Source organism: Protopterus annectens, chromosome 1.part0, assembly GCF_019279795.1.
Source record: "Protopterus annectens isolate FY-2018-M chromosome 1.part0, PAN1.0, whole genome shotgun sequence".
NCBI classification, from domain to species: Eukaryota; Metazoa; Chordata; order Ceratodontiformes; family Protopteridae; genus Protopterus; species Protopterus annectens.
The window spans coordinates 508288989-508302565 of record NC_056725.1 but is presented as its reverse complement, the minus strand read 5'-3'; the positions used below and the strand labels follow the sequence as shown (position 1 = coordinate 508302565).

General features: G+C 41.0%; 1 protein-coding gene across 2 annotated transcripts in view; it reads left to right on the top strand.

Annotated features, from left to right (window-relative positions):
* Nucleotides 1–13577, top strand: part of AARS2 (alanyl-tRNA synthetase 2, mitochondrial) — a 1016815-nt gene that overhangs the window by 258515 nt on the left and 744723 nt on the right. For both annotated transcript variants that reach the window (XM_044060935.1, XM_044060942.1), the window contains one exon: nt 12691–12836. In XM_044060935.1, the coding sequence (XP_043916870.1) occupies nt 12691–12836 (146 nt within the window). The remainder of the gene's footprint in view (nt 1–12690; nt 12837–13577) is intronic.

Sequence of the window (13577 nt, the reverse complement as noted above, 5' to 3'; positions counted from 1 at the left end):
GGAAATCCAACGTGAAAGCAGACAGGCTAAACAGGGCTATCCTTATGCCTCACGAATGGTCCCCACCTCCATCAATACCAAATGCAGCAGGTATTTTGCCCTAGTCCCCTCACTGGGACAGTCACCCGGGGATGCACTTGTTCATGATTGTCCCCTGGGACTTTTTTATGCTTTTACCCCGTTCGCTCTAATTCCCAAGGTTCTTCAGAAAGCACGATCATTGAGTTGCAAATTAATACTCATTGCCCCTTACTGGCCTCGTCAAATATGATTCCCTTTTCTATGGCCCCATCTCCAGGAGGATCCTTGGATCCTGGACCCAGTTCCAGATCTTCTGGTGCATCATTCGGTTACACTCCATCCTTCCATACAGACCCTCAAGCTGACAGTTTGGTTCCTCCACTTCCCGTCTTAGCCAGGCTTCCTGACATCTCCCCAACAGTACAACATATTTTGATTTTCCTGTCACAAATCTTCAACGAGGAAACTCTATGCTAGCAAATGGAAACAGTTCTCTTGTTGGGCAGCCAAAAATATTATTGACCCTTTTACTGCACCTATTTCAAAGATCAAATTTCTCGTTGAAACCTTTAACCATGGAGAAGCAACAGCAACTGTCCAAGTTCAGCTGGCTGCTATTTCCAACTTTCATGTGGGTGAAATGGGTTCCAGCGTTATGTCCCACAGGTTATGTAAAGCTTTCCTAAAAAGTACTAGCCTCTTGAGACCCCCAATAAGAGAACCACCTTCCCCTTGGGATCTAAGTTTAATTCTAGCTGCCTTGATTCTTCTTCCTTTCGAACTGGCTAATACTTGATGTTCATCGTGTTTCACTGTTGCAGTCATGACTGTAGGGTTCTCCCCTGCCGGCAGGCAGCCCTCTGTCGGCCAGAATCCCAAAGTCTGGGTCCGGCGTCGGCTGTTCAACCATGCTCCCTGACGTCAGAGTGCCTGGAGTACAAAGCTGACAGCCGACGCCATTTTCTCCAGTCTTTCTTGCCGTGCGGTGATAGCAGTTCGCAAGTGCTGGTCGGCTGACTCCTGACGAATTTTTCTCATATACTTTGGTCTGAAGACTTTCTTCTCCACTCAAAGCTAAGTACCCCATTGGGGAAACTTTTTTCTTGCTCCACTCCGATGTCAGAAAAAGTTAATAATTGCATTTCATGTGGGAAGCAAATACCTCATAAGGATTTTCATTCTTACTGTATTCCTTGCTTAGGCCCTGACCACGACGTAGCTAGTTGTCGGTTTTGTGCTAGATTCAGTCAACGTACAATTAAGCGAAGGTACGATTTTGCTTTTCATTACTTCGGTAGGCGCTTTAACTACAAAATGTCGTCAGATACGGTCCCGGCTACGGAGTTCACAAAGCGTCGCAAGGATAAAGACAGGCCTCCGAGGTCCAAATCTGATGATAGCGCACAAGCGGAGCCAGCTTCAGGTTCGGCCGTCGTCAGTGAGGCGCTTTTACAGGCCCTGTCGTCGGCCATTTCAGAACCGACGGCCGAAACGGACTCTCATGAGGAGCCAACCAGGCCTTTAAATATTTCTGTTGCAGGACCTTCGGACAATGCTCCTTCGGATGGGTCCGGAGCCGCTGTGCAGGTACCGGCTTCCGAAGGGGTTTTCAGGCCTACTCAGCTACTAGTAAAGGCAAAGCCAAAGACAAAGGCAAAGACTCCTTCTAAATCAAAGACTTCAACACAGGCCTCTTCTGAACCGACTCCCAAGTCACAGAAACAGTTACTCAAGATGGCGGAGGATTTACTTACTATGATTAGGGGTTCACATCCCCCTCCAGACAAAAGGCCAAGGCAGGATGTTTATTATGATTCCTCTGATCAGGCTTCCGTTTCCTCAGTTTCTTCTTCTGATCAGGAATATTCTTTCCCTCTTTATGAGGATTCTGATGCTGAAGAATCCATTCCTTCAGCTTCTCCCCCTGAGGATTTCTCTTTTGGGGAAACTTTGCATGAAATGAGGGAACATTTCCACTGGGAAGGACAGGAGTATTCGGAATCCAAGAAAAGACTGAGGGATTTTCTTCTTCTTCCCCAATATAGACCCCTGGCTATTCCTCCTGTTTTGGATATTGTGGATGATGCCTTTTTGGAGGCTAACTTAACCCCTGACTCTTTTCCTCCTGCTCCTGTTAAGCCTGATAGATATTACAGGGTTCCTGATTCCCATCAGTTTTTATACAAGAACCTTCTGCTGATCCTGAAACCATTTCTCAGGGTCCTAAGGGAGTTAAGGCCACTTCTGCCAAAAATCCCATTCCTACTGAAAAGGATTCTCGATCCTTAGAAGGATGGGGCAAAAAGGTGTACACTTCTGCTACTTTGTCCATTAGGGCTTTAAACTGTCTTAAAACAAAAGCTTACTTCCATTTCTGCCTGTGCAGATGATAAGGAATTACATGACTTATTGCATGCCACTGAACAGGTTGGGAAGCATGGTTTACACTGTGGATTTGATGCCTTGGAGGCTTCTTGTAGGGCTGCGGCCTCTGGCAGAGTCATTAGAAGGCATGCATGGCTAAAGGAACAAAATTTACCTGAACAAGTAAAGGCTAAATTATTGGATGCTCCTGTTCAGCATAATGTTTTGTTTGGATCAAAAGCTGAAGAGGTGATTAAAAAGATGGAGGATAAGGCGAAATCCATGCAAACAGTTAAAGATTTCTTACAAGTACAGCCACCTAGATTTAGCAGGAATTGGCCTTCAAAGAATTGGTCTTTTCCCACTTCAGACAGGCTTCAGAGGGGTAGATATAGACGCTCCAGAGGGAGGCCTCAATCACAAGCTGCTTATAGACCAAGACAGTGGACTGCTTCCACCCGTAGGGGAGGAGAGGACAGGTCACAATCTCAAAGGAAACAAACTCAATGACTCTCTCTGTTGGGTTACAGGAACTTCTTGCCTGGAAGCCCCTCTCGGAGGAAAACTCTCTCTTTTTTATCAAAATTGGACTCAAATAACCAAAGACAAGTGGGTTTTGGATGTGGTTTTAAGAGGTTACAAATTCCATTTTCATACCTTGCCAAGGCCAAGCGGATGGCCAGACCTTCCAAAACATCAGTGGACGGAGGCCTTAAACCAGGTGGAAGCTCTTTTGCCTATGAATGCCATAGAACTGGTTCCTCTTTCAGAGATGGGAAAAGGTTTTTACTCAAGGCTCTTTCTAGTCCCAAGGAAGCAAAACTCATGGAGACCCATTCTGGATCTGTCGGTCTTGAACACCTTTCTAGAGATTCCAAAATTCAAGATGCTTACTCTACAGCAGCTACTTCCAATGCTGTCCAAAGATACATGGATGGTAACTTTGGATTTAAAGGAGGCATATTTACACATTCCCATCAGGCAGGATCGCAGTAAATACCTCAGGTTCAAGGCCGGATCGAGGCACTTTCAATTCTCTGCGCTGCCCTTTGGATTGTCTACTGCGCCCAAGGTCTTCACCAAATGCCTGGCTCCAGTAGTAGCTTACTGCAGACTCAAGGGAATTCAAATTTACCCTTATCTGGACGATTGTCTAATTCAGGCAGACAGCAAGGATGTCTTACTCCAGCATCTAGAATTTGTACAGAACCTCCTCAAGTTCCTGGGATTCTCTGTAAACATAAAAAAGTCAAGTTTGACACCATCACAACAGATAACTTTTCTGGGTGCACTTCTAAACACCACAACCCAGATGGCATTTCTGACATCTGAAAAACAATTACAGCTGGCTTCAACTTTCAGAACCTTGGCAACTCTAACTCAACTATCTGCAAGGAAATTCCTGCAGGCTTTGGGTTACATGGCCTCCTGCATCCTTCTCGTACCATATGCAAGACTACACATGAGGAAAATACAGTGGTACCTAAAACGTGTATGGTCTCAGCATTGCCACAGTTTAGACATACGGATCTCCGTCCTTCCTTGCCTTCAAAAGGAATTTCTTTGGTGGTCCAGGGCATGTGCTCTAAACAAAGGGAAACCCTTCCGTCTGCCTCCTGCCACTCAGATTCTAACCACGGACGCCTCGGATTATGCTTGGGGAGCCCATTTTCAGGGCAATTGTTTGCAGGGCCTTTGGACAAAGGATCAGAAGCACCTGCATATCAATTTAAAGGAAATGTTAGCCATTCAGAAAGCTCTGTTGGCCTTCAGGAATCTTTTACAACCAGGACAACTGCCAATATGGACAGACAACACCACAGTTATGTGGTACATAAACAAGCAAGGGGGGATCTCATTCCTACGCCCTTTGCAGACTAGCCATGGATCTATGGAACACCGCTCTAGCTTGCAATCTGGATCTTCAAGCTCAGTTTCTACCAGGGAAGACAGTCTGAGCAGAAACCTTTCGGATCCACACGAGTGGATGCTGGGCACCAAAATATTCAGGATGATAACAGCAGTCTGGGGATGTCCTCACATAGACCTCTTTGCATCCCATCTCAATCATCAACTACAGAATTTTTGCACCAGGACTTTCCACAGAGAAGCTTGGAAAGTGGACGCCCTGTCATTCAGTTGGAGGAACCTCTCGGGATATGCCTTTCCACCTCTTCCTCTTCTTCCACGGGTTTTATTGAAGATAAAACAGGACAAGTCCAAGATGATAATCTTGCTGGCTCCAAACTGGCCTTGGCAGTTTTGGTATCCAACTCTAAAAAAACCTATGCCTGGAGCCCCCTTGGGTTTTACCTCAGTCACCGAACCTTCTGTCCCAACATCAGGGTCAGGTTCTACACTCTCATGTCAGAACTCTCAGCCTGGCGGCCTGGTTAATCCAGGACCTTTGATTTCTTCTTTACTGCCCAAACAGGTTATGGATGTCATTTTAGAAGCCAGACGTCCTAGCACTAGAAAATCTTATGCAGGAAAATGGAAAAGATTTTGTTCCTGGATGCAGGCTCAGCATTCTGGTCCTCTTCTTCCTAACATTACTTTAATTTTACTTTACTTGACAGATCTCTTAAATAAGGGTCTCTCTTTCTCTTCCATTAAGATACATGCCTCTGCTATTTCTGCTCATTATAATACAGACCCTCCCATCTTTTCCCACCAGCTCATGAGACAGTTTCTTAGGGGAGCTAAGAACTTAAGACCTCCTAGATCTCCTCCCATTCCTGCTTGGGATCTCAACTATGTTTTGGAAAAACTAACCTTGCCTCCTTTTGAGCCTGCTGTCTCTTCTGACATCAAGTTTTTATCTTGGAAGACAGCTATCCTGTTAGCCCTAACCTCTGCCAGGAGAGTTTCAGAGTTACAAGCTCTTATGGCTGTGGAACCATATATTAGTTTTCATCAAGACAGGGTATCTTTGAGGACTAATCCTACCTTCATGCCTAAGGTGGTTTCCAAAGTGGCTTTAAATCAAACTATCCACTTGCCAACCTTTTTCCCCACTCCTCAAAATAAAGGGGAAAGGATCTTACATTCCTTGGATGTACACAGACAATTACGTTTTTACCTGAACAGAACCAAGGACATCAGAAAATCAGAACAATTGTTTGTTTCTTATGCTTCAAGTTCCCAAGGTAAAGCCATTTCAAAACAGACCATTTCTAAATGGATTAATGATGGAATCAGATTTTGTTATTCTCATCATGGAAAGCAAATCCCAGGGAGTATACAGACTCATTCCACCAGAGCTGCTGCCACTTCTGTGGCCTTCCTCAGGGGAGTCCCTACCAAGGACATTTTGGAAGCTGCAACTTGGAGTTCAGTGCATACTTTTTCTAAGCACTACAATCTACCTCTCTACTCTAAGTCTAGGGCAGGCTTTGCCTCTGCAGTCTTGCAGGGCCTTTTAGCCGCCCCTTCCTCTTTATGACCACCTCCCTTTCTTTCAGCTGTGGGATTCTACCCTATAGTCATGACTGCAACAGTGAAACACGATGAACCTAGTACAGTTGTGTACACCTACCATAAATGTAGATGTTCGAGTGTCTTCACTGTTGCAGTCTGGGTTTCCCTCCTGTCCCCTCTTATTTTTACTTTTGTGTATTTCCTTTTTACACCATTCTTCTGAGGTGTATTTGCAAAGGTTATGGGACCTTTTTCATTTTGGGACTCCTGACATCTGGGGCAAGAAAAACTGGAGAAAATGGCGTCGGCTGTCAGCTTTGTACTCCTGGCGCTCTGACGTCAGGGAGCATGGTTGAACAGCCGATGCCGGACCCAGACTTTGGGATTCTGGCGGACCGAGGGCTGCCTGCTGGCAGGGGAGAACCCTACAGTCATTACTGCAACAGTGAAGACACTCGAACATCTACATTTATGGTAGGTGTACACAACTGTACTTTCTCTGAAATTCTTTACTTCCGCTAGGAGGGTATCAGAATTACAAGCTCTATCCATTTGGTCCCCCTTACTTAATTTTTCACAGGGATAGGGTTTCTCTCAGAACCAACCCCTCCTTCCTAGCAAAAGTTTGCTCAGAGTTCAATCTGAATCAATCAGTAGAACTACCTGTATTCTTCCCTAATCATGGCAACAAGGCAGAATATAAACTCCAGCTGGGATGTTCATAGACAGTTATGTTTTTACTTGCACAGGACACAAGAATTCAGAAAATCTGACCATTTGTTTGTATCCTTTCAGTCTCAAAAGTAACTTTATAAAAATGGCTTTCAGACACCATCACTTATGTCTATATTGCACAAAATAAGCAGCTTCCAGGAAACATTCGAGGACATTCAACTAGGGCCTTGTCTTCCTCTACTGCCTGTCAGGCCAGACTGCCTTTAGACCCGATTTGTGCGGCAGCTACATGTGTTAATCCCCATACTTTCATCACTCATTACGAAGTAGTTATGGCCTCCCAGAACAGGGCATCCTTTGGTTCCACAGTCCTGAAGAGTCTATTCCATTGAGCCACCCAAGAAGAAGGTGCTGGGACGCGGCCCCAACTAGCAAGAAGGAAGGTGAGATAGGGACAACATAACATTAAGAAGTTATGTACTCACCATAATGTTCCATGTTTGTTGTCCTTGATCTCACTTACCTTCTTGCATCCCATCCTCCTTTTCCCCCTCCTGGAAGATAGAGAAGAATTATCCATCATTTGGCTACATAGGCTGTGATTCCCCTTCTTGCCTTATGAGTTGGATATATCTTGGTGGGATCTATATATATATATATATATATATATATATATATTTATATATATATATATATATCTATATATATATATATATATATCTTTATATATATATATATATCTATATATATATTTATTTATATATATGTATATAAAATATATATTTATATCTATATATCTATCTAATATATATATAATCACACACACACACACATATATATATATATATATATATATATATATATATATATATATATATAATGTGTGTATGTATGGGTCTACTTCGGAAGACCGGAAGACCACAACACCGAGTAGCAAAACGACACTACAGCACCGAAAGTACGTAATCTCGAACTTCCAAATAAACGAAACTTCACAATCATGAGAATTTAAATAGCAACTCATGTTTACATCAAAAAAAGACTAGCTATACCACTGAGTTCAGATATTAACATTTATTTGTACATTCGTAAAGCAGAGTTATATGTCTCCACTCAAAGAACTGTCAGAGCATTTTTAAGTGCACCCTTACTGCAGCAGACAAAACAAACCAGTACCGTAGCACTCACACTGTGTAAATAGTCCCATTGAAAAGTGAAGTGTCCGTTGGATTCCACATGTGAACAATTAATTTCCACCGCCAAAGTCCAATTACATCTTTAGTAGTTTGGCAACTGCCTTCACAAACTCAGGTGAATACTCCACCCTACTAGCTAAAACATTTTGTAACTGCTGATGTTGTATGACAAGCCTCCTTTTATTAGGTGAAGGAATGTACCCATTTGACAGCCTGACACGTAATTCATCCACCCGATCTTGTTCTTTTACTAGACCTTACAGTAATACAGACATGTTGGTACCCCTACTGCCTAAGAGGCATTTCGGCCTCCTATGCCAAGCCTCCACGGTATTTTGGGTACGTGGGAGACATGACTCATTCAAATCACTCACATTCCGAAACGGATCAGAAAGAGTAGGGGAACCTCTTAGTGGATGTTGTTCTTGTGGTGAATTTACGCTTCCTCCCATAAACATAACCGAGAAGTAACGAAGAACATCCCATCCCTCTACTGGAAAAGTAGCTGTCAGTAACTCAAATGTACTCTGCACTTCTGATTCTTGCAGAAATGTCAGGGTTGCAAGAGACTTAATGGCCAACTGAAATGACTGTGACTTGTTATAAAGTAATGCTAACCCCAGACTTTGCACCTTATGGCAGAAATTCTGTCTGAAGTGGAATGAACCACCCTTTGAACAGGCATTGGGTACATTCAGTCTGACACTTTTTAAGGCGGTAATTTCGAAGTCACATAACACGAACCACACGTTAGGTTCAAAGCCATGCTGTGATAGTAGGTAATATACACTGTGTAACAGATAGCTGCAGGATTTTAAAGATTATTTTGACAAGGAGTACAGTAGTGGAATGGCTTTACTCTGACTGCCATACTTGACAAAACCATGAATACTTTACAATTGCCTTATAGTGATACCGTTACTGAAGAATGTGCCTTCCATGAGCCAAATGGAAGCATGACTCAAGTCATACAAATTGTTAACTGTGGTAAATACAACTACAGTGGTGTCAGTGCTGGAATCTGTCATGACTTTACTAACAAATGATCCAGTTTTCAAGGGATACTTGGAGAAATCTATATTATGTATTGTGACATCCTCAGTCCCATGTTGTAGACTGGTCTTAGAACGTACACACCCTATCTGCTGTAGGAGTGCTTTTCTACGGGGTATATGATGTATGGTATCAAAGGAAGTGGAAGCTACCGCGTCTTCCACTATCAGGCGTGGCGTATCTCGACTGTAAGTAGCTCTTGTACTCAACTCATTGCACACTGCATACCTATCTACCTGTCTGGGTTACCCTGGGTGATTATGTGCAACAGTCTTCTCCAGCATACCTCCATTAGGCATTACAACTGTTATTGCTTGGCCTTTGCAGCCTTCAGATATTCTGTATTTACAACCCCAATAACATTTTGTGTTTTTGGTCCTCTCCAAATGGTACAGGTAGTTATCTACTACCAGCAACTGTTTTCTTCTTTTGAGAAGGCACCGTGGTGTAGATGCTGCCTAAGACTCATAGGGCTTCCATGTTTATCTAACTATGGTTTCTTTGGTAAGTAGCACAATGGCAGTTCTTTTCCCTCGGACGTTAAGTAGTACCATTGGGGATGGATATCCTTGATTAAGTGCAGTACTTTACTCTACATGGTTCGTGATTGTGAAGTTTCGTTTATGTGGAGTTTCGAGATTATGTACATTCTGTGTTTTGGTCTTGTTGTTTTGGTTTTCGGTGTTGTGGTCTTTCGGTCTTCCGAAGTAGACCCATATATATATATATATATATATATATATATATATATATATATATATATATATAAAACAGTATATAGCTATATCTATATATGTGTATATATATATATATATATATATATATATATGTATAGATTATAGATATATAGATATATATAGATATAAATATATAGATATATATAGATATAAATATATAGATATAAATATATAGATATATAGATATTTATATATAGATATATAGATATATAGATATATATATAGATATAGATATAGATATATAGATATATATATAGATATAGATAGATATATATATATATAGATATAGATGTATAGATGTATAGATATATGTATAGATTTATAGATAGATAGATATATAGATAGAAATATAGATAGATATATAGATATATATATCTATATATAGATATATATAGATATATATATAGATATAGATAGATATATATATATATATATATATATATATTTGCACATTATAGTCTAGTGTTACGGGTCATCACAAACGAGATCTGGGTAACTCGCTAGGCATGTTGGGATAGAGTCTAGCCTCGAGCCAGTGGAAGCTGTCGAGATTTAGAATGTGGCCGAGTCGGAGAAGAAAACCCAACCAGCAAAAAGGAAGGTGAGATCAAGGACAACAAACATGTAATGTTATGGTGAGTACATAACTTCTTTTTTTTTGCATTGGCTAGATCCCCCTTCACCAGCCCATTTGGAGAGCTTGGCCCCACCTATGCCCATAACAATTCCATGGTTAGACAGCAGTGGGGAAAGTGAAAAATCCCACTGCAGTGTATCGCGTCAAGGTTGTACGATAGAAGTCAGTGCAGTGTCAATTAACTGTAATGAAAAGAAGCAAATGTAAAACTGCTTGCAAGAACTACACTCATCTGAGTATAGGACAATTATTGGGAGAACATGTGTATTATATTTTGCATAAAATCATATGTCTGCAACTAGTGCTTTCAGTTTATGAACAATGTTTTGTTCCACTGTACAATTTAATTTTAAGTCCCTTAATGGACTTGTCCATTTTCTGCCTTCCCTGTGACAGTGTCTTTTGTTCATTCTGGAGTATTATAAAGATATGCATCCCTGGATCGAGTGAGGAACCTTATCAACCCATTCATTCATTCACCTGTAAGAAGACAGTCGGGTAGGGTTTAGTGAGCAGGCCAGATGCTAGTCTGACAAACATATGTGGCCCAGCCTACCTGATCCCTCCTCAATCTGTGGTTTTTGGCGGTGGTTTTTGGACTCTAGTAACTGCATGCTCCCACAGTCCTCTGTCCGAGACTAAGCAGTGCTGACACTGCTTAAGCAGCACAAGACTCCCTGACCTTTCTCACTGGGGATGATTATCCACTGGTAGTTGTTACTAATGTAACAGACTTTGCTACCATCCTCCTGATGGGTTGGGCAAGCTGTTCTTGACCACTCAATCCCATTTCCCATTTTCAGCCTCTGTAATGCTTGTATACTGTTTGTTGAAAATGGGTCACCTAAGTCATGGGTCCAAGCAGTACCATTGAAATGTGTGGGCATTTTTACTGATAACATCTGTGTCCTAATACTGCTTTTGAAAAGAAGAGGGAGACTGCTTTAAACATCTTTCAAGTTAACCTCAATTTAAACACTGTTTTGAGTAAATAATAAGCAAAAATGTTAGATTCATTAAACATTAATGCTCTTATGTTTTAATCTCCATCATACATAAAAAGTGCAAACAAATATTGCAATAAACTTTTTCTGTTCAAACATTAAAATAAGAAAATCAGAATGATACAGTTTTCTTAGCATAGTATTGCTCTCTGTGGCTGGCATTACTGGATAATAGCCATGTACTTATGGCATTGGACATCATCACACCCCTTGGTGTTCCATTATGTCACAGTAATATGTACGATCAGTCAATATAACTGGAACTTTCCTGTAATAATCTAGGTCTAGATTATGGTATGTGCAGGCAGTCTGTACTGCCAGCCTGCTAGCCTCTTGTGATTATCTATGTACAGGAATTATGGACATGTAGTGTATGCTCACTGATGCATGTCGTGTATGCTCACTGATGCATGCCGTGTATGCTCACTGATGCATGCCGTGTATGCTCACTGATGCATGCCGTGTATGCTCACTGATGCATGCCGTGTATGCTCACTGATGCATGTCGTGTATGCTCACTGATGCATGTCGTGTATGCTCACTGATGCATGTCGTGTATGCTCACTGATGCATGTCGTGTATGCTCACTGATACATGTATTTTTTTTTTTTTACCATCATGGATGCATTATTATATTGCTCTACACTATGCATACACTGGAGCCAAAGACTGGTAGTTAGGGTCTTTGTGATAGTCTGGGGTTAGGGGAGAGAGAGAGAGAGAGAGAGAGAGAGTGTGCTGTTTCAGTTTATATTTTGTGTAATAGTTGCTTATACACTCCCAGGGTGAAAGTTGTATGTCCTGTTAGTTAGTAGTTACATGTTTATTTATTGACATGTTACTTAAAAGCAAAATGTAAAACACAAAGCAGGTACAAGATGGTCCTACTCTGGCATGCGTCTTACGTGCATTAGTCTCTTATATTTTACCAAGTATGATTAAGGTTCATGTTTTGTATATTTTATGTATACTGTCTGAGCTGCTAATAGCCCTGGTTCACTTGGTATTGGAAATGTCTTTTTAGTCATATTGAGCACCTGTCTTGCATGCTTACTTGATTTATTAAGGCTAAGTAATTAAATTTAAGATTTTTTATAGGTTCATAGGTAGTTATTAGGTATGCAGTCCAAAAATACCACTGAGGAGCCTAGTCCAGTTTCCCAACTGCCCCAAAGCACTGTTTGGTTAAGTGACTTGCTCAAGGTCATACAGTAGGCAAATGAAAGCTGAGGCTAGTCAAACCCTGGAGCATGGCAAGCACCTATTTAGTTTCTCATAGCCTTAATTCTCTGCTCTGCCTTTTTCTTAGTCCATAAGTATAATTTGGATAGTTAAAATGATTTTAATAAGTTGTAGTTGATTACACAACAACTCGTATTTTAGATTTTTTGCTAGTAGCTGATAAACCTAAAGCGGTACTTTGGCTAAAAGATAGTGTGTATTAGCTGCATGTTAACACATCTTTAATGAAAACATATTTTCTTTAATAACATTTTTTCTAAAAGTTGTACTTTTCAGCGTGTATTAAACACAAATTGGCATTTTTTTAATGAAAAGTAAAAGATTACATTTTCCCTTCGCAGGGTTCAAATGCACAGCCTTACAAGGGCCTTGTGGGAAAAGCAGATTCTGAGTGCATTGACATGGCCTATCGTGTTGTGGCAGATCATATCCGTACACTCTCCATATGTATTGCAGATGGCGTTTACCCTGGAATATCTGGAGCAGAGTGAGCAGTGCTTTGTTTAACTTTTTTTTGCAATTTATTTTTTCATGCTTTGCTTAAACTGCCTTGGTAGTTGAGCAGTTCAGGAACTGTGATATGGATCTTACTAATGAAGAACAGCTATATGCAGATTTGGGGTTATTTTCTCATCATAAAGCTCACTTCCTTCCCTTTCATCTGATTGTTGCAGTGCTACCTGAAAGCATGGTTTAATTTATTTTTAATCAGGTCAATGAAACTAATCTGCTGTGAATTCTTCAGCGCTACGAACCAGAATAGTCTGCGTGTATGTGCCTGCTCACTTGTGTGTGTGTGTGTGTGTGTGTGTATCTAGGTGTGCAATACATACACACATGCATGCATTTGCCATCTTTAAATGTGATGGAAGAAGTAAAAACCTGACAAAGTCAGTCATATCTTTTGCCTCACCCATTTCATTGGCATTAGTGTGGCTGCACTTCTGTATTCTTACTTGTCATGCTAAGGAAAGCTTTGAAGAAATGAAAGTTGTGCTTAATGCAGCATTTAAGAAAATATATAAATGTATTGCAAACATTATTTTACTGGGTTAATATTATTTGAAGCAACCAGTGGATTTAATGAAATTGTTATAGTAGATAAACACTGAGGACAAATATTGTATTGAAGTGACAGGGACAGGAAGAAGCAATTGTATACTAGTATGTGTGTCTTGAATCCAGTTATTGTTCATGTCTGCAGTATTGTGCCTGAACCAGAAAAGTA